The sequence below is a fragment of the Carettochelys insculpta genome, chromosome 2, assembly GCF_033958435.1.
Source record: "Carettochelys insculpta isolate YL-2023 chromosome 2, ASM3395843v1, whole genome shotgun sequence".
Lineage (NCBI taxonomy): Eukaryota > Metazoa > Chordata > Testudines > Carettochelyidae > Carettochelys > Carettochelys insculpta.
The window spans coordinates 145,568,602-145,592,685 of record NC_134138.1 but is presented as its reverse complement, the minus strand read 5'-3'; the positions used below and the strand labels follow the sequence as shown (position 1 = coordinate 145,592,685).

The following is a 24,084-nucleotide window of genomic DNA, read 5'->3' as shown; positions in this document are numbered from 1 at the left end:
GGGCTCAGGAATGCATAAAATTTTTTCCCATTGAAATTAATGGTAATTACATTTTCGACTTACGAGAATTCGCCCTAAGAGGGGTTTTTCAGGAATGAATTACCCTCATAAGGCAAGGGAAGACTGTATTTATTACATCATTAAACCACATAAGAAAATCCAGGTAGCTGCCATAGCCATGTGATCCTAAAGAGCTCTGCATTATGACTTATACAGTCAGTACATTTTGGTGCCAAAATCTTCTGACCTGACATCTTATAAACCTGTAACCTGCATGAGATGCCTTAGTAGAGGTGAACTCAAACACATTTTGGACAAAAAAAAGTATTCTGCCAGATTCTGATCAGTCATATTGGTACAAATCTACCAACTTCAAGAGAGAAACTGAAGATTTACATCTACAGGTTGAACCCCTCTAGCCCAGCATCCTTGGGAAGTGACTGGTGCCGAACCAAAGAATTCACCAAACCACAAGAGATCAATATTTTTTAAGTACGTTAACAACACCGCCACTGCTTACTGGGCTCTTATAAGACATTTAGGAGTAAATTACAGCTAAATAACAGCACAGCAGGACTGGCAGCTGTAAACCAACTTTATGGGACTCCGGGAAACTTGACCACACACATGGTAAGTGATCATCTAGCTAACTAAAGTCGTGTCAGACCATGGATATTGCCGGACCAGAGGGTGCAGGACTAGAGTGGTTCAAGCATTAGTAACTTCTGTTTAATACAACAGAAATCAGAATCTGGCCCGCTCTAACTCAAATATTCAGTCTTAAAGTAGCACAGCATTACATGAAAGCTTGTAAATCACTTACTATCAATCACTCAGCAGAAATTTTAGAGAAAGGGAAACAAAAACACGCCTGAAGACACCCCCAAGGGGTACTAAGAAGTATTCCTGAAAATGTTCTTAAGCAACACTAGATCTTTAGGTGCATGTAGAATAATGGATGTATTGCCAACCCTTGTGATTTTATCACAGTAATTGGTGGTGTTCTTAAAGTCCTAGCTTGCTTATGAAATCCTGTGATTATGAAAGAAACTCCACTTTCATTGTAAAAAAGAGAAAGAGAAGTAAGTTTCTAACCTCACGGTTGAAGAGAAAAAGCATTAAAATGTGTCCAAAGTACACTATGAAATCCCAACAATCAAACAACAGATATAGACAGAAACCAAAATTCTTGTTTGTAAAAAGCTTCCTGATTTTTATATCGAAGTCATGATTTTTAAGCACTTAGGATTGACAATAACGCAATTATTGGAAAAACATTACAGCTATGTCTACACTAGCATTCCTCCTTTAAAAGAGGCATGCAAATGAAGGAAATAAAAACGCAAATGAGGTGCAGATTTATATATCTGGCACCTCATTTACATATTCCTCTTTCAAAAGAGCTGCTTTTGAAAGAAGAAAAGCAGTGCAGACGTGGCTCTTTTGAAAAGAATCCTTATTCCCTCCCTGCCACCCCCCAGGAATAAGGGTTCTTTTGAAAACATGATTTATTTTTGAAGCTACTGCATCTACATTGCTTTTATTCTTTCAAAAGAATATGTAAATGAGGAGTCAGATATGTAAATCTGTGCCTCATCTGTATTTTTGATTTCCTTCCTTTGCATGCCTCTTTCAAAAGAGGAATGGTATTGTAGAGACAACTTACATGATCTAACTCCAGAGGAGGAAAAAAATCAAAATTGCCATTGTCATAGTTATTTTGCTTCACTTGTTGCAAGGTGGCATGCGCAAGGCTCTTAACTATGAATTTATTATGAAGCAAATACAAAATACATGTACTTATCTCATAGAACTGGAACGGACCTTGAGAGGTCATCAGGTCCAGCCCCCTGCACTTACAGTTGGACCTATCACCATCCCTGACAGAGAGATATACATATACAAATTGAAGTCTAACCTGCCCTAGACCCTTCAAAGCCTCCTCAAGGATTGAACTGCCAACCCTACGCTGAGCTATGTATATAAAGTCTAACCTATCTAGTCATATTTTAACTACTTCTAACAAAAGAAATGCAGTTAACATATACGATGCTCTACCTAACATTTCACATTTTATGTTATCAAAGCACTGTTCTTGAATTGAAGAATTTTCATTATATTCCACTGGGGTTGATAAGCAAGTGTAACTCGTCCATGGGTAAACAGGAACAGCTCCCTGTGCAGACCATATGGATTGTCAGTGGTACAGGAAAGACTATAAAAGTCGCAAATCTCCAGCTTCGCATCTTCATATGCAATTTATCAGACCAAATGCCTTTCTAGATCTGTAATGGGAATTTAAGCGTGCTGCTATTGAAGAACATCTTAAACTCCTACTGATTTCAATCGTGCAAGATCAAGCCTATATATTTTAAAAACAGTTTACAAAAATATTGTTTTCTCCCTTAAGATTTCCTGAATGTACAATCATTACTTCTTGCTTTCCTGTCTAAAAACTTAATCCTGCCAGATGCTGAGCTCTCTCATCTCTCTCTGTAGCCATAGTAGAGGGTGCAGAGCATTCAGTAGAATAAGACCCCCAATGCACCAACACTATTACATCTGTAAAAAGTTAAAAAAAAACTCTACTAAAAAGGCAGGGTCACATGGCTCTTTGTTAATACTCCATGTTCTCTTTCATGCAAATAGGTTTGTCCCTGACTCCAGTGAAGAAAGAGTTATCATTTCAACAAATGCGCCCCATCAGGTTTCTCCAGTTACACTGCAAAATTCATTATGGACTTGCCACTGCTTGTATAAAACAGATTCATGCAACACACAACTCATTCTTTCTTCAAAACTTTCCATTTCTCCCTACAGCTTTCTTAAAGGCCATTACACAGTCAAAGTGAAAATACAGATGTGCTTTACATTCTAATACAGTAAATTCTTTCATATCCGGCAGACCCAAGAGTGGGAGGCTGCCAGATATTCAAATATTCTGGATAATAGAGAGGTATACCTAGCAGTGCATACCACTAAAGAAAAACAAGGTTAGATATTAAGAAACAAACAAAAATGTATGTAGAGTACTTTATTTACCAACAACAGGATTATTGTACACTGTAAACTTCTACTGTTTTTGCTGTATTTATTGGTATTTACTTTCACCACACAGTATTTATGAAAAACGTAACTAAAATTTACTTATGGTTAAAATGCTGGTTACTTGAAAGTTTTGGATAATAGAATGTCAGATATGAAAGAGTTTACTGTGTACAACCAGAGCAATCTCTTTCAAAACTGTACAGAGTAGCTGATCCTTAATAAGGTGCATATTTGCTTCCAGCTATAACTATTTAATGCACTGACTTGATAGGAGAGAAGATATTTCTGTACAAAACACCACCACCTCTCTATGCACTTACACATACATGGCTGGATTTAAAGTTGTGCTCACTTTGCATTTTTAAAAAACTCTAAAAATCAGCCCTTTCAATCATTAAGGGGACTAACCTTGCCAAAGCTGTCTGTTTGAATATATGGCTTCCTCGGCATTAACAAATACAATTAGATTAGATAGTTACATATAAATTGACTTGGCTCTTACCATCTTTAAAAGAAATGACAGGGCTAGGAATATTTCCAATCTAATCTGCAACAGCAGCTCCAGTGACCTGTGTTCTTATTCGACAAGTCCACAAAGGCTCCAGCACACAAAATGAAAACTTTGTAAAAACTCAGCTGAAACAAATCCCCCTACCTTGGAAGCTTTTCCCCTCTTCAGTTTTTGTCCATTGTGAAAGGCTGAATCTTTAATTGCCACAGCTACGCATGCACATACTGACCACTGCCACACACAGAACACAGCTTTCTTCAGCTTGCTGGTATTTCAAGTCATTCATGTGATATCTTTGGCTGGGGTTGTTTCAATTCATTCCTGATGGTACTCAACAGGAAGTTATGCCTCACAAGCACTGGCTCTACAGGAATCACTGCAGATACTCCCTGACCAACAGCGTAAAATGGCTAATCTCACTTTAGGAATATCAAAAATATAAAGAATTTCAAATCCAGTGGACTCCTAGGCTTTCAGAGAGAAATAGCACAAAATGCAACAGGGACACAGTCTAGTCAGTGACTTAGAAGCTTTAAAAGTATTTCCTGAGTATATACTCTGCATTCCCATTGTGCTCCTGAGTACAAACCACTGCTATTTATCCTGGGCCACGCATACCTTCTTAGTGCCATTACCATGGCAACATGGTACACAGGGTTTGAATTTCTAACTAGAGATGTGGGGGTTGCTTCATTGGGGTACTTCTCAAAAGTGCAATTTTTGATGCATACACATGCAAGAAAACAGACACACATATAACTGAGATAGCACACAAAGGCTACACCACACTACACTAGCCACCTTCTGCGAAGGGGGCATGGAAATGACACACACACTAGGGAATATTACAAGTGGTGGGGAGCCAGGAACCAGGAGGCAGCCAGCGCTTGCACTCCAAGTGCCCAGCAGCTGCACCCCGCTCCCCTCCGCTTGACCAGGTGTTTGATGTATGTTATGAGCAACAATATCATCAGAACACCTGTCTCTCTTGAAGGACTTCAGAGGTCTCCATGATGAAATAAAGACCCAATCACATAGCATACACTCATAAAGAACAAAGTTCCTGCTAATGTTTTCTATCCATGTGCAGAATAAGTTTTATTATGTGCGCCAAGGCATGTGCAAGTGCACACCACCAATGGACACACATGCTGCCGGCTGTGGGCACTCTGTTAATCAACTGGACGGTGCTTGAAACTACAGCTGCCCAGCCACCAATGAAGAGATTAGAATGTTTTGGAGCATCTATGCATGAGACTACACTGAGGTAAGTGGCTAACACAGTTTTGGTTTCAAACCCAGATGATGTTCTCGATTTAATTGAAACAGGAAGGTGTGACAAGTATCAGAAGAGTAGCCATGTTAGTCTGTAACTGCAAAAACAATGAGAAGTCCTATGGCACCCTATAGACTAACAGGGGAGCGTGACCACCTGGGAGCAGCAAATGGGGGCTGCTAACAAGGGAGTTTGCATGGGAGAGAAGGTGAATTCCACAGAACCAGATGGGAGCTGTTGAGTGTGTTTGTTTCTTGGACTATTTGTTTGAATTTGAGTTTCAGTTACTGACTGATCTTAGCTACTTGTGGGTGAGTCTGATTGCTACGTCGACGGTTTGAATGTGAATTTCACTTTGCTAAGCTGATTGTGTGAATCTGAATTTCAGTTACCAACTGAGCTCGCTCACTGTTGCAGTTCATGTGTGTGTGTGTGTGTGTGTGTGTGTGTGTGTGTGTGTGAGTGATTTAGACCCTCCCCCATGACTCACCAGGAGTAGGAGGCACCAAAGAAGAGAAGGCTTCACAAGCCAGAGGCTAGAGACCATCTGGAGCGTGACCAGTTGGGAGCTGCAGACAGGGGAGTTTGCCTGGGAGTTCGCCTTGTGGGGAGCACCATATTTGGTCTTTTAAGTTTTGTTTCTCTTTTGCCCTTCAGGTCAGCACTAATATCATCTGAGGGAATTCTCTGAAAAAAGGGAAATATGGATAGTGACAAGTCTACTGAAAAACCTGCACAGCATGTGCTATGTTTGTCTTCCTCCCAGAAGAGAAGGGATTTTTCTATGTACCAAGTACAAGCTGGTCGCCATCTTGGAAAAAGAGATTAGAAGACCTGAGGCACAAATATCAACTCTCCAGTCCATCAGAGAAGGTAAAGACTTCCTTGACAGAAGGCTGCATTTAGTCCTGCAGACATAGCAGGCTGAGCAACCAGTGAGGGCAATACAGAACAAGGAATTAAAAATGGAAGCATGTAATCTCCAGAAGAAGAAAGCCAATTCAGATATTGCCAATTCTGGTGGAGGTAAGCAACTGCTTTCAAGCTCTCTGCACAGGCGATACATTGGAAGACTGTGGCACAGAGCTCTCACTGAAGGGATCATAAGACGACACCACTGACTGGAAGACATGGGATGAGTAGTCCTAGGGATGGGAGTTCTACAACCACCACCCCCAAGAGAAAAAGACAGGTGGTGGTGGTTGGGGACTCGCTCCTAAGAGGGACGGAGTCATCCATCTGCTGTCCAGACCTGGAATCTCGGGAAGATTGCCACGTACCAGGAACTGGAATCCAGGATGTGACAGAGATACTCCCAAAAATCATTAAACCTGTGAATTATTACCCTCTCCTACCGCTCCATGTAAGAACCAATGACACTGCAAAGAATGACCTTGAGTAGATTGCTATGGATTGTATAATTCTGGGAAGAAAGATCAAGGAATATAGAGTGCGAGTGGTGTTCATCCATCCTCCCTCTTGAAGGAAGGGGTCCAGGTAGAGACTGTTGAATCATGGAAGTAAATGCATGGTTGTGCAGATGGTGTTGGAGAGAGATTTAGTTTCTTCAACCATGGGGTTCTGTTTCGGGAACAAGGATTGCTAGGAAGAGACGGGATCCACCTAACAAAGAGAGGGAAGAGCATTTTTGCAGACAGGCTTAAAAACCTAGTGTAGCCAGACATGAACCCCCCATTTGGCCTTTTCTTCTTCTCCCCCCCCACTGGGAGAGACAGAGAGAGAAATAAGCAGGGGAGACAGGTAGCCTTTGATGTCCTGGGAACGCAGGTGTGCTGTCTCGCCCAGCCTCTCTACTATACACAAAAAACAGACAGTGGATGGGCTAGCTAATGGCCGCCCTTCTGGCTGATCTCGGTGATTGACACGCCTTGATCACTTCCCCAGGAAGGACGGGGAGCCCCCACCCATCACCTCCAAAGGTGCCCAATTGTCCACAATTCACAGGTGCCAATTGAGCCTTGCATCTTCCCTGGGAAACCTGGGGTTCAACATATTCCTCCCAATTGGCCACCTGAGACCAGGAAGAAGCGTACGTGCCACAAGCAGTATAAAGGGGCTTGGCAGACCACCCCCCCTTTTGAGTTTCAATCACCTACACCTGCTGGTCAGGTCTGGAATTAACTCCCAAGACTGGGGACGCCTGGTTCGTATCTACTTCTTCCCGAGGGATTGAGAGAATCTGGGTCACACTGGATCTAGGAGGCAGGGGTAAGAATTACACCTGTATTACACTTCTTTCCTATAGGAATTGAGGGAAAGACTCTGGTTCCACCAGGTCTAACAGGCAGGGGTGAAAATCACACCTGCAACTTGCCTTTCTTGCGTACACATTAATTGTATTAGTTTAAGCTAGCTAGTTTGTCTAAAACTTTTCTTAAGTTAAATTGTGTTGTTTCCCCTTTAAAAACTGCGAGTACTAACTTGTACTTTAATCATTTGTCTTAGTTAAATTGTTTCTATCTTTGTATAAATAAAAAGTAACTGCTAAAGCCTCTCTAAGTGTAATTTTCCTCTTGCTGCTGTACCCGAACTAAACACAAACCAAAGAACCCAGCCTGCCCTGGCTGCTTAGCGTAGCTGCTGGTGTGGCATCAACCCCTTTGCCCCACCGGACCTTCAGCTGGCACCTGGGCATCGGCTCACACCTAGTGAGAAGGGCTTTAAACTAGGTTCATCGGGTGATGATGACACAAGCCCTGAGGCAAGTGGGGAAGGAGGAAGGAACAACAAAGGAGGACCCCTGGCTCAAAAGGAGAAAGTAGGCCAATCATCTAACTACCTAAGGTGTTTGTACACAAAAACAAGAAGCACTGGAATGCTTTGCCAAGAGAGGTGGTGGAATCTCCATCCCTGAGGGTTTTGAAGTCCTGGCTGGGATGATTTAGTTAGGAGTGATCCTGCTTTAGGCAAGAGGCTGGACTAGGCGACCAATTAAGGTCTCTTCTAGCCCTATGATTCTATAATTCTATATACTGGAGAATAAGCTTTTGTGGGCAAAGATCCACTTATGAAAAGAAAGACTGAAAAGAAGAGGGTTTTTGCCCACAAAAGCTTATGTTCAAATATATCTGCTAGTCCATCAGGCACCATGGGACGTTTTTTTTTTTCTTTTCTTCATTTTTTGTTTTTTTAAACAGGAAGGAAAACAATGATGAAGAATAAGCATGTCAGTTCCCAAACAAACTTCAGCTCTGACCTTCCCTGGTCTTCTGGTGCCTCCCTCTCAGGTGTTAGGCTGTCACCTCTCTCAGGATGGATCACACAAATTCTCCCAGTCTCAGACCTGGTCTTGGTCTGCAATTCTTTGCTATTAACTCTGCTTACCTCAACAAGCCTAACATATACAGTGCCTGTGTTATGTTCCCTCTGGGAGCAATGACCAGTGATTTACGGCAACCAAACAGCACTGTTAAAGCACATTATTATTTATTGAGAGAGAAAAAGATCTTAAAACATTAAAACAGACTGTACACATCTAGTTTACCAGTTGTGGGTGAAGCTGTTGTCTTGTACGTGGGAATCCTGGTAGATCTAACTTCCTATAACATTCCTTATTCTCAGACCTTTTAAAGCAGTAGGTAGGAAAATCTGTCCCCTTTAATTCACAAACCAGTTTACTCCCATTCCTTAAGGGAGAGTGTCTTTAAAGCTTTCAAATTATCCTCCTGTTCTGAGAACCAGTCACTTTTTAACTGTTCGTAACCTATGTAACTCCAACAAACACAAGATTTTCAACTTTGCTGGACACAGGAGATAAGATCCTTAAAGCTAATCATCTTCCCCACTGACATTGAAGTGCATGTTGGAGTTTTCTTATTTGGGAGCCATTGTGTTGCCTTCCTGTTTGTGTCTCCAACAGTCCCCCTATTAAAGTAGATCAATAAACTCACTCAGCGAAGTCTAGTAACATTGTAATAATACTGTATAGCAATATACAGCACCCTTTCTTCACTGACTAGGTCACACACTACATTAACATCAATATTACACTGCTGTTGAAGTTCTGCCACAGAAACCTATCCTTTAGATTTACACAAAGTCACAATCTTCTTTTCTTGCTCACTGGGACTCGATTTTTGAGCTGCACTTCTATTTGGACATTTAGTTCTGAATTCTTCCAAACATCCTCAGGTATTGAAGATGAAATACTGCACTCACAAATAAAAATACACAAGGGAAGGCCCATTTATTTGTGCCTGTAGTTGTAGTTGTTCAGAAGACTAATCAAGCCTGGCTACTAAAGTGAAGAGGTCAGTTTGAGACTCGGTTTAAAAATTAATATTCCACAGCCTGTTCACTGTGCCCATGGAGATTTCACCCAAGGCAGTTAATTTAGAACAGGACCTAGAGGTAACTAATGGGTCCTCCTGTGGATCAAGGTGATGTGAGGTGATACTTCTTTGTACACGTGAGTGTTGACAGCTGTTGATAGTTATTAATCATCATTTCTGCTCAAGCAACATTCTGAAGAGCTGTGACCTGGACAATCCATAGAAAAGACAGCTCTAATAGTTAAGGTAAGACGAGATGAAGAAATGCATAAGGATTCCAGCATAGGTAGAGCTAAGACTGTGACATACGTTGCCAATTTTTCAGAGTTCATGATACACACACTTGCAGATGTAGGGTACTGGGGAAGAGCAGGAAAGCTCTGGATTAAGAATTACTGTGTTACAGATGGTAAGGACAAGTAGTAAGTCTGAATTATAATAGGAGTCTGCGGAGATAGACCTGAGTTTAAGAGTGTTCCTCCTGACCAAGAGACAAACTTCCTTGAGATATTCAGCATAGAAAGTCACTAACTCCATGTTTCCCTAGCTTTTCAGCATCACACCCTCTTTTTGACTTTTGAGAAACCCTCACATCCCCCCCATTCTTTACTATAATCCAACCCCCATTTTAACGAAAAAATTCAATTAATAATTTAAAATAAACACAAAAACTTGGTATAAAATGTTATTTAAAATTAAAAATAAGCACAACTAGCTTTTCTTGGCCCAAAAATTTAATAAAAATGTAATTTAACATCAGAAATTTCAAAAACAAAAAAAATTTAATATGAAGGGTGATGCTGTATTTTCTTCACGAGTTGGGAAATCCTAGGTTTGAAAGATGAAAGCGCGCAATGCAAATAGTTTTCGACATCCAGTCAATTTCTTCCTTTCGTTTATAATGTGACTAAACTTGAAAAGCTTTTTTCACAGAGGTACGTTGACAAAAATGAAAAAATAATAGGCAGTGGTCTCCAATCTTTTTTACACCCAAGATCACTTTTTAAAGGTCAGGGCAAGCCACTACACCCCATCTCTTTCTTGAGGTCCCGCCCTCTCTGTTCCCCTCCTCTCCATCATTTGCTGTCCCCAGCCCTTACTCACTCTCACTGGGTTGAGGCAGGAGGTACAGGCTCTGGGGTGGGAACAACAGATTTGGGTGCGGAACAGGGTGAAAGGTGGAAGCTCTGGGAGGGAACCTGCGTGCAGGAAGAGATAGAGAAGTGGCTGCTGGCTCAGAGAGGGGGCTCCAGGCTGGAGAGTGCTGAGGTCAGGCATACTGTTGAGATACTGAGCAAACCACACCCTTGTGGATATGAGGCTGCAGGAGTTCAGGTTGGGGTGTATGAGGGGCTCAGGGCAGAGGGACTGTGAGTATGATGGGCTCAGGACACAGATCTGCAGCATGTGGATTGTGCAGTAGTGTTGTGGCAGAAGACTGGGGATGTGAGAGGCTCAGGACAGGGAGTTCCAGTGTCTGACAGGCTCAGGATTGAGGCGTGTGTGGGGATTCAGGGGTGTGATGATGCTGTGGGCAGATGGGGGCTTGGCTCTGACTGGGGCTTGCTGGCCAGGCTTCATTTTTACATAAAACATGTCCAACACAAATGCTTCAGCATTGTCTTTACTTATGGGAGAGGTGGAGAATCTGTTTTGGGTCAGGGGTCACTGACCTACAGAAAAGTAAGTCAGGAACCACACAAGTGAGATGCAAAAAAACAAAAAACCAGAACAACCCCAAAATCCTCCAAGGCCCTCAAACCCCCTTGATGTGGGCCCATCTAAGATGCCTCCCTCCCCTGGCACCGCAGCCCCAGAAGGGGAGGGTAGGCAGGACTGAGGTTCAAGGCCTCGGGCCAGATTAATTCTTCTGCGGTTTCAGGGTTAGTGGAATTTGTGGGCCTCTGTACACTCTGAGGTGGGGCCAAAAGAGAGATCCAGTGTGTGGGACAGGGCTGCCACTGAGTGGGATAGGGATGGGGTGCAGAATCTGGGTGGAAAATAGGGTACAGGAGCAAGCTGGGGTAAGTGTCTGGCCAGGAGATAGGGGGCAGGTGCAGGGTACTGGTGGGGGTTCAGGCTGGGGAGGGGGTAGGGTGCCAGTGGGACCCTGGGCAGGGGGCAGGTGGGGCCATCGGCAGGGGGCAGGATACTTGTGGGGGTCTGAGCAAGGGGGCAGGGTACTCGTGGGGTCTAGACAAGAGGAAGAGACAGCATGGCTGGTACCTGGGGGTCCTGCAACTGTGCGCCATGTCCAGGGTCTCAGGAAGTGCGTGTGCTGCCTCCCCTTCCCAAAGAGCCAGTTGTTTCCTAAAAAGCCCGGTCTGTCGCCCGCCAGTGACTTTCTTCACCCGCTGCCTTAAGGCACAGAGGGTGGGTGGGGGGGAGTCCCAGGTCCGTGCCAGCTCCAAATGTTCAGACCAGGGGGCAACACACCTGGCTTTTCAGGAAACATGCCGGCTGTTTGGGGAGGGCAAGCAGCACACACGCTTCCTGAGACACTGGCTCTGGCATGCAGCTGTGGGACTCCCCCCCAACACCGCAGGAAGCTGGTGCTACCTCCTTGTTCGCAGAACACAGTGCTTTTTTTTCTAGAAATAAAGTCCCATCAGCAGTGCACAGCCCCCCAAGGCCCATAAGCCACTCGCCAGCCATGTGAGCCCTGCACCAGCCCCTCCCTCAAAGCCAGGCACCGCCAGCCCCACAATTACCCCATGTCCCTCCCCCAAGCCAGGCACCCCCATCTAACCCCATCCTCCTCTCTTCCTCCCCGCACACCCAAAGCAACACCGACTCAGCTTTGCGGGAGGGAGTGCCGCGTGGCCTTCACCTCACACCTGCTTTTTATAGCAGCTGTGTTGGGTCGCCCACATAAAATGGCAGGGGCTGCTCACAGTGCCTGGCGTGCTGAGGCACGGAGGACTCAACCTAACTGGCCAGCCATTAAACTAATTAAGTTGAGTTCCATGGTTCAGCACGCCATGGCACAGAGAGCTGGAAGCCAGGGAGCAGCAGGAGCCCCATGCCACATTTCAGCTCCTTAAAGAGTCACACATGCAGCTTAGAGCGTTCAAAAATGGTGGCGCAGGTGCCACTGCCAGAAAAAACAGCCCTAGCAGGAGGTAATGCCAGCACTGGCTCTTCCTTGGGATGGGGGAATGAAGGTGGCCTCGCACCTCTCCTGAATTTCTTCACTCCCCTTCAGGGGGGTGCACCCCCCAGTTTGGGTATCTATGCACTAGCCTGACATTTACCTGGATCAGTCTGAAGACAAACAGAGAGACTTAACAGGAACGAGTCATGCTAAAGACACGCCACTTGAAAATAGATATACAACTGTGAACCTTATCAACTGAGAGTACTTCTGAGCTGAAAGGTACACACACACTTGGTACACACTTGAAAGAGAGGAACACAGAAAAGAGGAGGAAAGAAACTTTGGGTGCAAGGGTGTTGGAACAGAGAAGAAATCACCATCATCACCAGGGCCCTAGCAAATTCATGGCCATGAAAAATGTGTCAGACTGTGAAATCTGGTCTCCCCACTTAAAATAGGGTGTAAGTACACAAAAGACCAGATTTCACAAAATACCAGTGTTTAGGTGGAGAAAAGCGGGTGGGGGGGAAGGTCCACACATTAACACTTTTACTTCTATGCTGCATTCAGAGCTGAGCAGCCAGAGAGTTACAGATGCCAGTGGGGGTCCCTGTCCAGTTCTGAATGCAGAGCCCCTGCCAAGCAGCCACCCAGGAGGCCCGGTTGGTGCTGCCTCCTTTACTTCTGTGCTGCTTCCTGCAGAGCTGAGTGCTCAGACAGTGGTGGCTGCTAGCTGAAGACCAAAGTCTGAAGTCTGCAGTGCAGAAGAAAGCGTGACAATGCCATGCCAAGTCATCCTTGCTTCTGCATGGCTGCATCATTGCCTTCAGAGGTGGATTCTTGGCCAGCAGCTGCTGCACGCTCATTGTCCAGCTGTGCAAGCAGGGCAGATGTCAGCTGCAGTGCAGAAGCAAGGGTGGCAATAATGCAACCCTCCTACAATAACTTCTTCCTGCTCACACAACTCCCTTTTGGGTCAGGACCCTACAACTACAACACCATGAAATTTCAGATTTAAATAGCTGAAATAATGAAATTTACTATTTTTAAAATCCTATGGCCATGAAATTGACAAAAAAGGCCTATGAATTTTATAGAGTCCTAACAATCAGATACAATGGATGATCAGTTTAATCACTGGGAGTGGAATCATGACAAGAGCGACCAAGAGACAAACAAGTCATCGTGGATAAAGTTCAGCAGGATGGCAGGATGCACAGTAATCCAAACTGCGCTGAGATAAAGAATGAGGGAGAACCCTTCATTAGTAGGGAATATTAATCACACAGCACAGATCAGTTTCCATGCTATGCTTAGATCAGAACCCAGGCTGAAAAATGTGAAAAGAGATACGCTGATAGTCTCCCAAGAAAGCCAAACAGGGCTCTACTTTTCCCTCATCAGCTTGTTTTCCAAAATGCCTTGTGACATAAGGTTATGCACTTCATATACTCCCTTTAGCGAGTGGTTCTAATCAGGATAGATTCTGCTCTCACATGTAAATCCATAGTAATTCGCTGCATATGGTAGATGGTTCTTGCCTATTTCTGTAACATTTGATTTAAAAAATCAACTTTTTAATCAATTACAACTTCAATAATTTCAAACGATCAAATGCCTTGTCCAGAATTAATCTCTACAGTCTCTATGGCACTTCAAATTTTATTTTCCATCTGTCTGATCTCTTTTACCAAGGGGTCCAAATATGTATTAACTGCACTGAAGTTCCTAAATCTACTTCCCTTGGGAAATATTATGGACTCTCTTACAAATGGATGTAACTTGTGTTTACTGAGTCCAAAGGGCAACATGTGGTTTAGGAAGGTTTCTCTCCTATTCTTCCCCTCTCTCTCACCCTCTCCTGTCTCTCCCTCCATAAGGCACTATTGTCTCAAAAGCCAGGAAAAGTAGCTAAGTCTCCTTTTTTTTTTTTTTTTTTTTTTTTGCCATTTATTACTTCACAAATTCCACATATACCGGTTGAATCACTCTAATCCAGAACTCTCTTGTCTGGCACCATCCATAATCCAGCATGATTTTAGTTAGCCAGACGGCAATTTATCATGAGTATGGCCAAGTTTCCCGTGGTCCCATAAAGTATGTTTACAGCTACCAGTCCTGGCTCTCAGTGTTTTGTGCTGTTATTTAGCTGTAATTTACTCCTAACTGTCTTCTAAGAGTCCAGTAAGCAGTGGAAATGCTGCTAGAGAATATTGACCTCCCATGGTCCAGCAAGTTCTCTCAGTCAGCATCAGTCAGGTCCCGAGGGTGCCAGACTAGAGAGGTTCAACCTGTACTGTGGACCATCATCCTTTAAAAAGGTGAAATTCTATCTTTCCAGATCCCTGTTGCTTCTTTTATTTGCTTACCTAGAATAAAAGTATGAGCAGAAACAATATATATTTATTACATGACAAGTCACTAAATTTTTGCTTTCTTCCAATTCTCATCAAGAATGTTAGCAGATAATCTAGAAAGTTCATGCAGTCTGAATCACAGTCTGAATGACATATTTCCTTAATAAAGAAAGCTCAAGATTAAATTTTCTTCTAGCCAAGCTGTCCCAGAGTTGTACAAACTGACATACCTTTCTCAGCCAATATAAATCAGGTTTTTTTTTGTTTGCTTGTTTTTTTGTAGGTGTGCATCTAATGGTGCAATTACAAAGGACTTGAGTCTGAAGAAGCCAACCTGGCAGTTTTCAGGGAGTGGCTGTCTTTGGAAAGTTCCTATGTACAATATTAAAAATGTCAATCAACGTGTAAATCCACTGAACTGAACTGAATTACACCAGAATGAAAGCTGGTTAAATGAGCCTGATCCTGATGTTACAACAGTTTGAATGAGAACCAATTCCAGTGATTTCACTGAAGCTACACTGACATATAAGCAATATAAGCGATGCTGCTAAATTTCAATGTTTGCCCCACTAAATCCAAAGCAGATCTGAGGAAAAATAAGACAAGAACCATGCCTCGTATCATTTGAGGTTTGACATCTGCTTTAGAGTGACACATTAATCAACTCCCTTTTCCAAAAACAAACCTTAAATAAAGTGCATGCCATTTTACTCTCATTCACAAAAATAATACTATCCAAAATAAGGATGAATAAAAGCCAGTACAAAATGGGTTAAATTTGAAAACAGTGATTACCTGACATTGATTTTAAACTGAATTTTAATTGCTGTCAGAAGTTTTTGCTTGCCTGCCCCTCACCATTTCTACGAAATCTTATATAAATCCACTCTTCTGGTTAGTGCACATTTGACTCCTTTCTTAAGTTCTTCAAGTAGGACTAGTTGTTTGGTAAAGTTATCTTAAATTGATTTAAGTTAAATTTAAAGTTAAATCACAGCAAGCCAACACAAAAACTACGGACTAAACTCTTTGGCTGTGGCCACACTTGGCCAAACCTCCGAAACGGCCATGCAAATGGCCAAATCGAAGAAAACTAATGAGGCACTGAATATTAAATTCAGCACCTCATTAGCATTTGCATGCTTCTGGACGTGGCACTTCGAAAGCACTGCTTTCACACACACGTGGCTACCTGGGCGTCCTTTTCGAAAGGACTCCACATATTTTGAAATCCCCTCATTCCTCTCAGCTGAAGGGAATAAGGGGATTTTGAAATGTGCATGGTCCTTTCGAAAAGTACCCCTGGGTAGCCAAGCCCCACGCGTTCAAAAGCAGCACTTTTGGAGTGCCACGGCCGGAAGCATGCGAATGCTAACGAGGTGCTGAATATTCAGTTCAGCAACTCATTAGTATTCTTCGATTTGGCCATTTGCGTGGCCATTTCGAAGGTTTGGCCAAGTGTGGTCACAGCCTTTGTGAGTAAGATTTTGCTGACAGCTTTTATTAACACACATTGAAAGGGAGTATCTCTGGGAGGCATTCCCAAGCTGTTCTCACATGCCATCCCACAACTAGCAATAGATTCTTGCTGAGGTCTCAGTTCCAATCTCTGTAGCCAAGGCCCAGAATTTCTTGCACTTGCCAATTCTGTGACAATTTTTAAGGACAGAAATACATGCAAAGATTAGGGTGGCAGCGTATTTTACTAAACTTAGGCAGACTAGGAGAGGAGTGTGGATTGGCAAGGACTGTGTGGGAAGTAATGCAGTACTAGATGGGAGGTATGGTGGAGGAGGGTTAGTAGTGGGTGGAGCCTTCTTAATGGGAAGAATAAAAACTACAGGATTTGGAACTCCCAATCACCTCATCCCCACTCTTTTCCCCTAGTTTATGTCCCCGCTTACCTTACCTCAGTGTCACTGGCAGGCTGAGGCAGGAGCACTACAAAGGGCCCTAGTGTTCCCAGACAGTGGCAGGAAGAGACAGGGCAGGGGGCTGCTGAGGATTCTCAGGATGCCCAGTGGGAGTGTTTGTACTCACCACCCTTGCAGCAACACCATCAGAGCTGAAAGAGCCATGCTGACAAAATGCAAGGATTATGCGCACATGTGATGCAAGCAACATAATGCAATGAGACTGATCCTTGCATCATTCATTTGTGATCCTTGCACATTTGCTGGTGCTGATCAGAGCTTGCTCACAGCTCCTGGTTGCACGAAGATACAAAAAAGTCCATGACATTCCCAAGTGACAGTAGAAGAGGGACTTGATCAGGCCTCTGTGGGTCCTTGCTGCAAAGGGGAAGTAGCCTTTTCAGGTGCATGAATACCTCCCTTAAGAGAGCTGTGCAGGTACTTGACTAAGTGGGTCCCCACTGGTCCTAGCCACTGTCTGTGCACCAAGATGAGAGGTGTTTATATGCACACTTTGGTATTTGCAACCTCAAAGTCCAAGGCTGAGAACAAGTGATCTAGAGATTTCACAATATGGGCAACAGGCCCCAGGCCCATTTCCCCACAACACCCAGATATTGCATGGGCAGCATCACAGAACATCATTTTAAACCACACAACCTATGTTCACATTTTCCCCTTACAAAGAAAACTTGATGAAGGACTGTTAGCAGTTTAGTACATTTTAAAGCTTGGGTAATATAGAGGCATAAAATCTTCAGTGGCATCTGACGAACTTCTTTGATGTTCTACAGTCCTGAAAAATCAGGGCTCTGTTACAAAATAGGGCATTTCTAGCTACAGTCTCCAAACTACATTGTGAAAGCTTAACATCTGTTCATGTGGTTGCCTGTTGCATCTTCAGCGTTAGATATCCCACCATGATGGACAAATGAGAAGTTCTTCTTTGGCATTGTAAGACCAGGATAGCATTATTAAATCAAATGACTTGCAAAACTACCAATTTTTGATTTCCTAGAGGGCTCCACGTCCCAATGATTGTATAGACATTATTATTGCTTTCTACTAGCCATAGCTTTCCTGGCAATTTGGCATAATGAACACTCATTTCTTTAAAATGGATTGTCATTTTTTTCTGTTGTAAGTTCCTAAGTGTTTCAGAACTACAACATAAGGACAAACATGACTTCACCTGGTATTTCACAGAAACTGAAAGATTAAGTGACAGTAAGAAAATACAGTAAAGCAATTCTCCCAAATCACTGGATTGCAAATCATTAAAGGAAATAAACACTATTTTTAAAATTAAATTGTAGTAAGCAGAACAGCAATAGCAGAAACAGTGAAACCTGTACGAGTGACTATCATGGTTTGGCAATTTCCCGTCATAAAAGTCTGTTCTTGTAAAAATCCCTCAATGTACTGAGTACAATTCTACTCCATCTTTAATAGCAGGTCAGCAATGTAAAGTAATTGATTTTAGTCAGATCTTTAGGTAATCAGTTAAAACAGATTTTAGTATCTGTAGTAGCAATGACTATACTTGTTGTGTACAGTGCATGTGAAATAACCTGCTACCAAAAACAAATAAAAACCAAACCAGACGAAAGAGTGGCAAAAGTGTGGAGATGTCTCCCAAACATTCTGCCCCCACTTTTTTTTTCCTGAGTCAATTATGCTTGTGAATGTCAGTCCAGAATGCTATTATGACCGGCACTGATGTACACTACCATAGAAGATGTGGTGTTTTGGGCTCTAGGTACTTGGAAAGTGACCAAGATAGATACAGTTTTAAATCTTACCTTTTGCATATTTGGCTTGATGCATCGAATAAAGAACGGATTAGAGGAACTTAAAGTTGCCATTAAGGAGTGCAATGAGTCCTAAAACACAGGGATTAAAAAAGAAAGTACTTTACAAATGGCTTTTTTTCTTAAATTCTATGCTTTAGCTAAGCTAAAGCTAAGCACTGCCAGCAGTCCCTGTAGCAACACCAAGTGGCGCAGAATAGAAATTACAACAGTGAAGCTTTTCCCTAACAGTTGATCATGCTAATTTGGGTACATGGGAGGTGAGACTGCTCTACTGTTTGCTATTTTGAATAAAAGTAATCACAAGAGTTATGGATCAGCATGAAGAAAGCTTTGTTTATAAAGTAAATCTCACTTTGTTGCTAGAAATGTTATAGGAATTTCATTTAATGGAGAAACATGCCTCTGGTACACTGTACATTAGGTTAAATTATAGCTATATTTAGTAAATATATATGAATGTTTGGTTACAAATAAACAATCCATATGAATTTTGTTCATTTTTTTAAAATCTAGTTTCTGAAAGAGCACTCTTTAAACATGGTATCTAGTGTTTAATTTTTAATGTTACATTTTGAAGAAGTTTTGAAACACCAGATCTAGGTATTTCTGTGTACTTGTTGATCTTTCTTACAATTGTCTTTTCATCAAGAGAGGAGAAACTGATTATATGCAAAATGTTTGCAAAGGCACAGATTAGAATAGCTGGGGAAAATGGGAGAAGCACTGAGAATAGAATAAATGGGATTTTTGCTAACTTTTTTCAGTAATAGTATTATTTTATGCCCAGTTCTTGCACAGAGACTTTCATGGGGACAGCAAGGCTCACATGTAGATCACAAAGCAGTACAGAACCCTTTAGTCCTGAATGTAACCATAGCAAGTTCAGCTTACTGAGACAGAAACATCAAGTTTACAATATTCACTTAAAATAAAACAGATTGTGCATACATTATATAATTACACAGCATCTTCTCAGCATTAACAGAATTCTGAATTATAAAATATACAGTATAACAAAGTATCTAATTTATTATTACCTCATCTAATTGGGAAAAATGTATCTACCCTTTGTAATTATTGTTCTTAAAGCTGTGTTGCTTGCGTCCATTCCAGTCAGGGTGTGTACATGCCCAGGTGCAGTTATCTGAGATTTTGACTTGGCAGTATTCACAGATTTGGCTGTGGTGCCCCCGTAAGTCCCATACTCGTGTGTCAGTATAGTATGTGCCGCTGACCCTACACCCTCTTAGTTCCTTCTTGCTGGCAACAGAGATAGAGGGGTAGGAAGGCACATAAGGAATGGCTCTGAACAACATCTCAAAGAACTACAGTTACAAAAGGTTGGTAACTGGTTTTTCTTTCAGTGCTTGCTCATGTTGATTCCATTCTAGGTAACTCACAAGCAGTATCCTAAGAGGTTGGCTAATAGTTACTGCCCTACCAAAGCCAGCATTGTTCCAGGCCTGCTGTGTCAGAGCACAATGAGATGTGAATGTGTGGACAGATGACTGGGTGGCAGTCTTACCGATGTCCTGGTCTTGGGCCAGGAAAGCTGCTGAAGAGGACTGCACCCTGGTCAAGTGGGTGGTTACTGGAGATAGTACCTTTGCCTAATAGTAGCAGCACCAAATGCAGGCACCACTCTGAGTAGATACTGGAAGACCTTTCATCCTGTCAGCCACTCCAGCTATTGCGTCTACTTGCAGAATGACTTGGTCCTTTCAATGTAGAATGCTAATGCCCTCCTGACACGTAGGACATGTAGCCTGCATACCTTCTCCAACTTACGTGGTTTTGGAAAAAATGTAAGTAAATCTAGCCTGTACGAAACTGTGAAACCATCTTGGGCAGGAAAACCAGAGGTAGCCACAGCTGGACCTTGTCTTTGTAAAAATCCACAGAGTTGTTCTAAGGTAAGCATCCTAATCTCAGAGCCCCTGTGGGAAGTTATTACTGCAACCAGGAATAGAGGAAGAAGAAAACAGGAAGCTACAGGTTCAAAGATGGAGTCCCATGGGCTCCAAAAGCACCAGATTCCTGCAGGGAAAAGGGTCCCTGACATGCTGGTGGAGGTGCTTGGGGCCCTTAAAGGAACCTAACAGTCATATCCTGATGAAAACCTACCCTTAAGTGGCAGACGGAAGGCAGAAAGATATGCCAAGTAGACTCTGAAGGACAAAAGGGACAGGTCTTGGAGCTTGAGATGCACAGGATTGAATGCAAAAAAGCAATCATGGAGCATTTAAAGACTAACAAAATAATTTATTAGGTGATAATTTTTCATGGGACAGACCCACTTCTTCAGACTTACCAGAACAGACTCAATATACAGAGCACAGAGATCCAAAAATTGTTATGAAGGTTGACAAATCAGAAAAATTATAATCAATGTTGGCGTTATCAGAAAAGCAGACACAAACCTGTCCGCCGGCACTTTAATGCAGTGGGCCACTCAGTTAAAGACCTGAGAGTTTGTGTTCTGCAGAAGAGAGACTTTAACAACCTTCTACAGAGAGAATGTTCAGAACTAACATATTCAAATTTGACACATTAACATATGGTTTGAACAGGGACAGCAATTACCTGACCCCTTATAAGGACTCTTTCACATACTTTGATGTTTAAGCTAATTCTTAACTTCCCCACCCCACACCTCCCACCTCTCTCTGCTCTTCTGATTTGTCAGCCTTGACAACAATTTTTCTGATTTGTCAACCTTGATAATTTTTGGACCTCTGTGCTTTCTATGTTGAGTCTGTTCAGGTAAGGCAATGATCTGAAGAAGTGGGTCTATCCCATGAAAGCTCATCACCTAATAAATTATTTTGTTAGTCTTTAAAGTGGCACATGACTGCTGTTTTGTTTTGACAGAATACAGACTAAAATCTCTCTCTCTCAAGATTAAATGCAGCGAGGCTTGCTCAGGCCCGACACCTTTATCTGAGGTCCAAATGGCCAACCACTTCCATTTGGCCATGTATTTCACTCTGGTGGAGGGCTTTCTACTGCCCAACAGGGTCTGCTTTACACTGGCCAAGCTCTCCTGCTCCATTGCTTTCGACCATGCAGCAGCCAAGGCATATGCAGGTGCAGCACTGCCAGGTTCAAACACAGAAAACTGCCGTGATTCTGGGACAGCAGGTCTGGCCTGCGCAGTCACTGTAATGGAGCAGCCACTTAGAACTCTGGCAGTGTGCCCAACCAGTATTGCCGTGGCCAAACCCGTGCCATATGGATCACCTTCACCCTGTACTGACTTATTTTCATGAGGACTCCATGGATCAACAGTACTGGTGGGAAGGCCTAAAACAGAGCCCCTGACTACAGGAGCAGAAAACCATCCAGCAGGGAGTCTCTGTCAATCTCCCCCAAATCCAGCAGAAAAGATGGCATTCCCTATTCTGCCTGGCCATGAACAGGTGCACCTGGGGAATTCCCCATTTGTATCCCCATAAAGAGCACTGGGGTTACTAAAAAAGAAAAAAAAAAATCAATCTTAACAGCCCAAGGTCACAACATGTGGAATGAACCAGACAGAGATGCTGTCTCACTGATTCCTTGACGATCCAATTATCAACCAGTTGTCATCTTGCACATAAGTCTGAATTACCTAGCACCTCAGAGATCACTGACGCTAAGTGCTTCATGGCTGATGAGAGACCAAAAGGCATTACCATGAATTGGAAATGACACTAACCCAAAATAAAACAAAGGGCATGCCCGAGCACCAGGAAAATAGAAATATGCACCCTTTAAGTCAAAGGTGATGTATCCATCTCCCAGATCCAGAGAGGACATAATGGAGGCCAGGGAGATTATGCAAAATGAAGTTTTTGAGAAACCTGCTGAGAGGGTGCAGGTTCAGGATAGGTCTGAAGCCCCATTCTGCCTCTGGGTTTATGCCGGAACCGGAAATATAATTCCTTCCTCTCTATGTCCTGAAGGACCTCCTTGACTGCCCCCAAATGCAGGAGGTTTTTGACCTCTTGGATGAGGACCTGCTCATGAGAAGGATCTCTGAAAAGGGACAAGGAAGCGGGTAGGTGGGACAGTTGGCCACACACAGAAGGGTGTAAGTGGAGGATATTACTTTGAGCACCCAACGGTCTGAGGTTAGCCGAGACCAGGCAGCTGGAAGGGGAGCTAGTAATCAAGTAAACAATGGGAGCATGGAGACTGTGATGTGGAGTGTCATTCTAAGTACACCCCAAAAATGTCTGCTTTTGGGCCTCCTCAGACTCTGGAAGGGGCAGGCTTACCAGATGAGTAGGAAGACAATGGGTGTCACCACTTAGACCCCTTGTCTTTAGCCTGTCACAGCTCAGTTGAAGAGTTCCCCAGGATCTGGACTGTGGAGGCAGAGGAAGCAGAGAGCAGAATGGCTTCCTGGCCTGCTAAGCAGCATCGCGGCCCCAGGAGGGGAGGGTGGCCCAGGATTCTTTAAGGTCATACAGCCTTTAGTCCTGGACCTGGGAGAAGGGTCCCACCACCTCAAATAGGAGGTCATGAACAGTGGCCCAGAGAAAAAAGGGAGGACTGCAACCAGGAGCTGTGCTTCATGGCCTCTGCAGAGGATGAAGGCCTCTGAGTCAGGAGCACCCTTCTTTCCTCTGCTGTGCCTTCATCCACTAAAAGAGCAAACTGCTGGGCTCAGTCCTCTGGGAGGGCCTCCTTAAATTTGTAAAAGGAGTCCCACAGGTTAAAATTGTACTTGCCAGCAGGGCCCGGTGGGTAGACACCCTGAATGGAAGGCTGGCTGTTGAACGCCCCTTGGCATTCTTTTTTTGCCATGCCACTGACTTTGCCCCTTTTAACAGTGGACAGAGTCAGTGCCACCACTGCAGGATGGATGTAAAAGGTAGTCCAACCCTTTTGCAGGGATGTCTTACAGGCTGGACCTCCTTGGTCCAACACCCCGGGGACCTGACTGGTCCCAAACCAGTGAGTTTGCTGGATCAGGGGAGGTCATAGCTGGACCATTTGTTGCTGGACTCCAGTCTCTGCCCCCCAGCAGCTCCTTGCCTGCCCCACTCAGGACCACCAAGCTCCCTGCCACCAACCCCACCTGGGCTCCGCTCCCAGCAACTAAGCTCTGGGCTGCATGCTACCAGAGCTCTGTTTCAGCAGCATTTGAAGTCCTTCTGCACTGTTTTTGCTTCCAAAGTGCTCCAATCCCAGAGCAACCATAGGGTCCCTACGAACGCCAGACCAGGAAGACCCAGACCAGAGGTTCAATCTGTATGTCCTTCCTGCCTTCTTAGAATGACAGGGGGTCTGCCACAGTGATCCGGCATTTTTAAAAACACCCGAGTGGATGGGCAATGCACACCGAGCTGGTGTAGAGGAGGAGATGAAGGTTAACGAGGTCATCAAACTCCTCTGCGACCTCTTCAGTTTGTAAATTCAAATGGGCAGCCTGCCTTTTAAGGAGGAATGGGGCTTCTTGAATTTGCAGGGAGACTGCCCGCTCGGCAGGGACCCACCACTGCTTTGGCAGGGACAATGACAAGTGCACTCCCTTTGCTTTTCCATGGACGGCTTCTTATCTACTGGACTGCAGTGCAGTCGCGTTCAGTGCCACATTCCCACTCCTGTGCCAGCTGCGATGGGGTGGTTTGTCTAAGGTGCCCAAGGAGGACTGGTGGGACTACGGAACTGGCCTATCTCACAATGGCCACTGAGAACTGTTCTGTCCATGCTGCGATGCTACTGCTAAGTTGCACAGCTGCACAACTTCCCATTAAGTCCTGTGTACGGGCTCAGGGCTGCAGTG

At 43.7% G+C, this 24,084-nt stretch overlaps 1 protein-coding gene across 3 annotated transcripts in view; it reads right to left on the bottom strand.

Moving 5' to 3' along the window:
• Window positions 1-24,084, bottom strand: part of MYO10 (myosin X) — a 341,810-nt gene that overhangs the window by 121,877 nt on the left and 195,849 nt on the right. For all 3 annotated transcript variants that reach the window (XM_074987822.1, XM_074987821.1, XM_074987820.1), the window contains one exon: window positions 18,300-18,380. In XM_074987822.1, coding sequence (XP_074843923.1) covers window positions 18,300-18,380 — 81 coding nt within the window. The remainder of the gene's footprint in view (window positions 1-18,299; window positions 18,381-24,084) is intronic.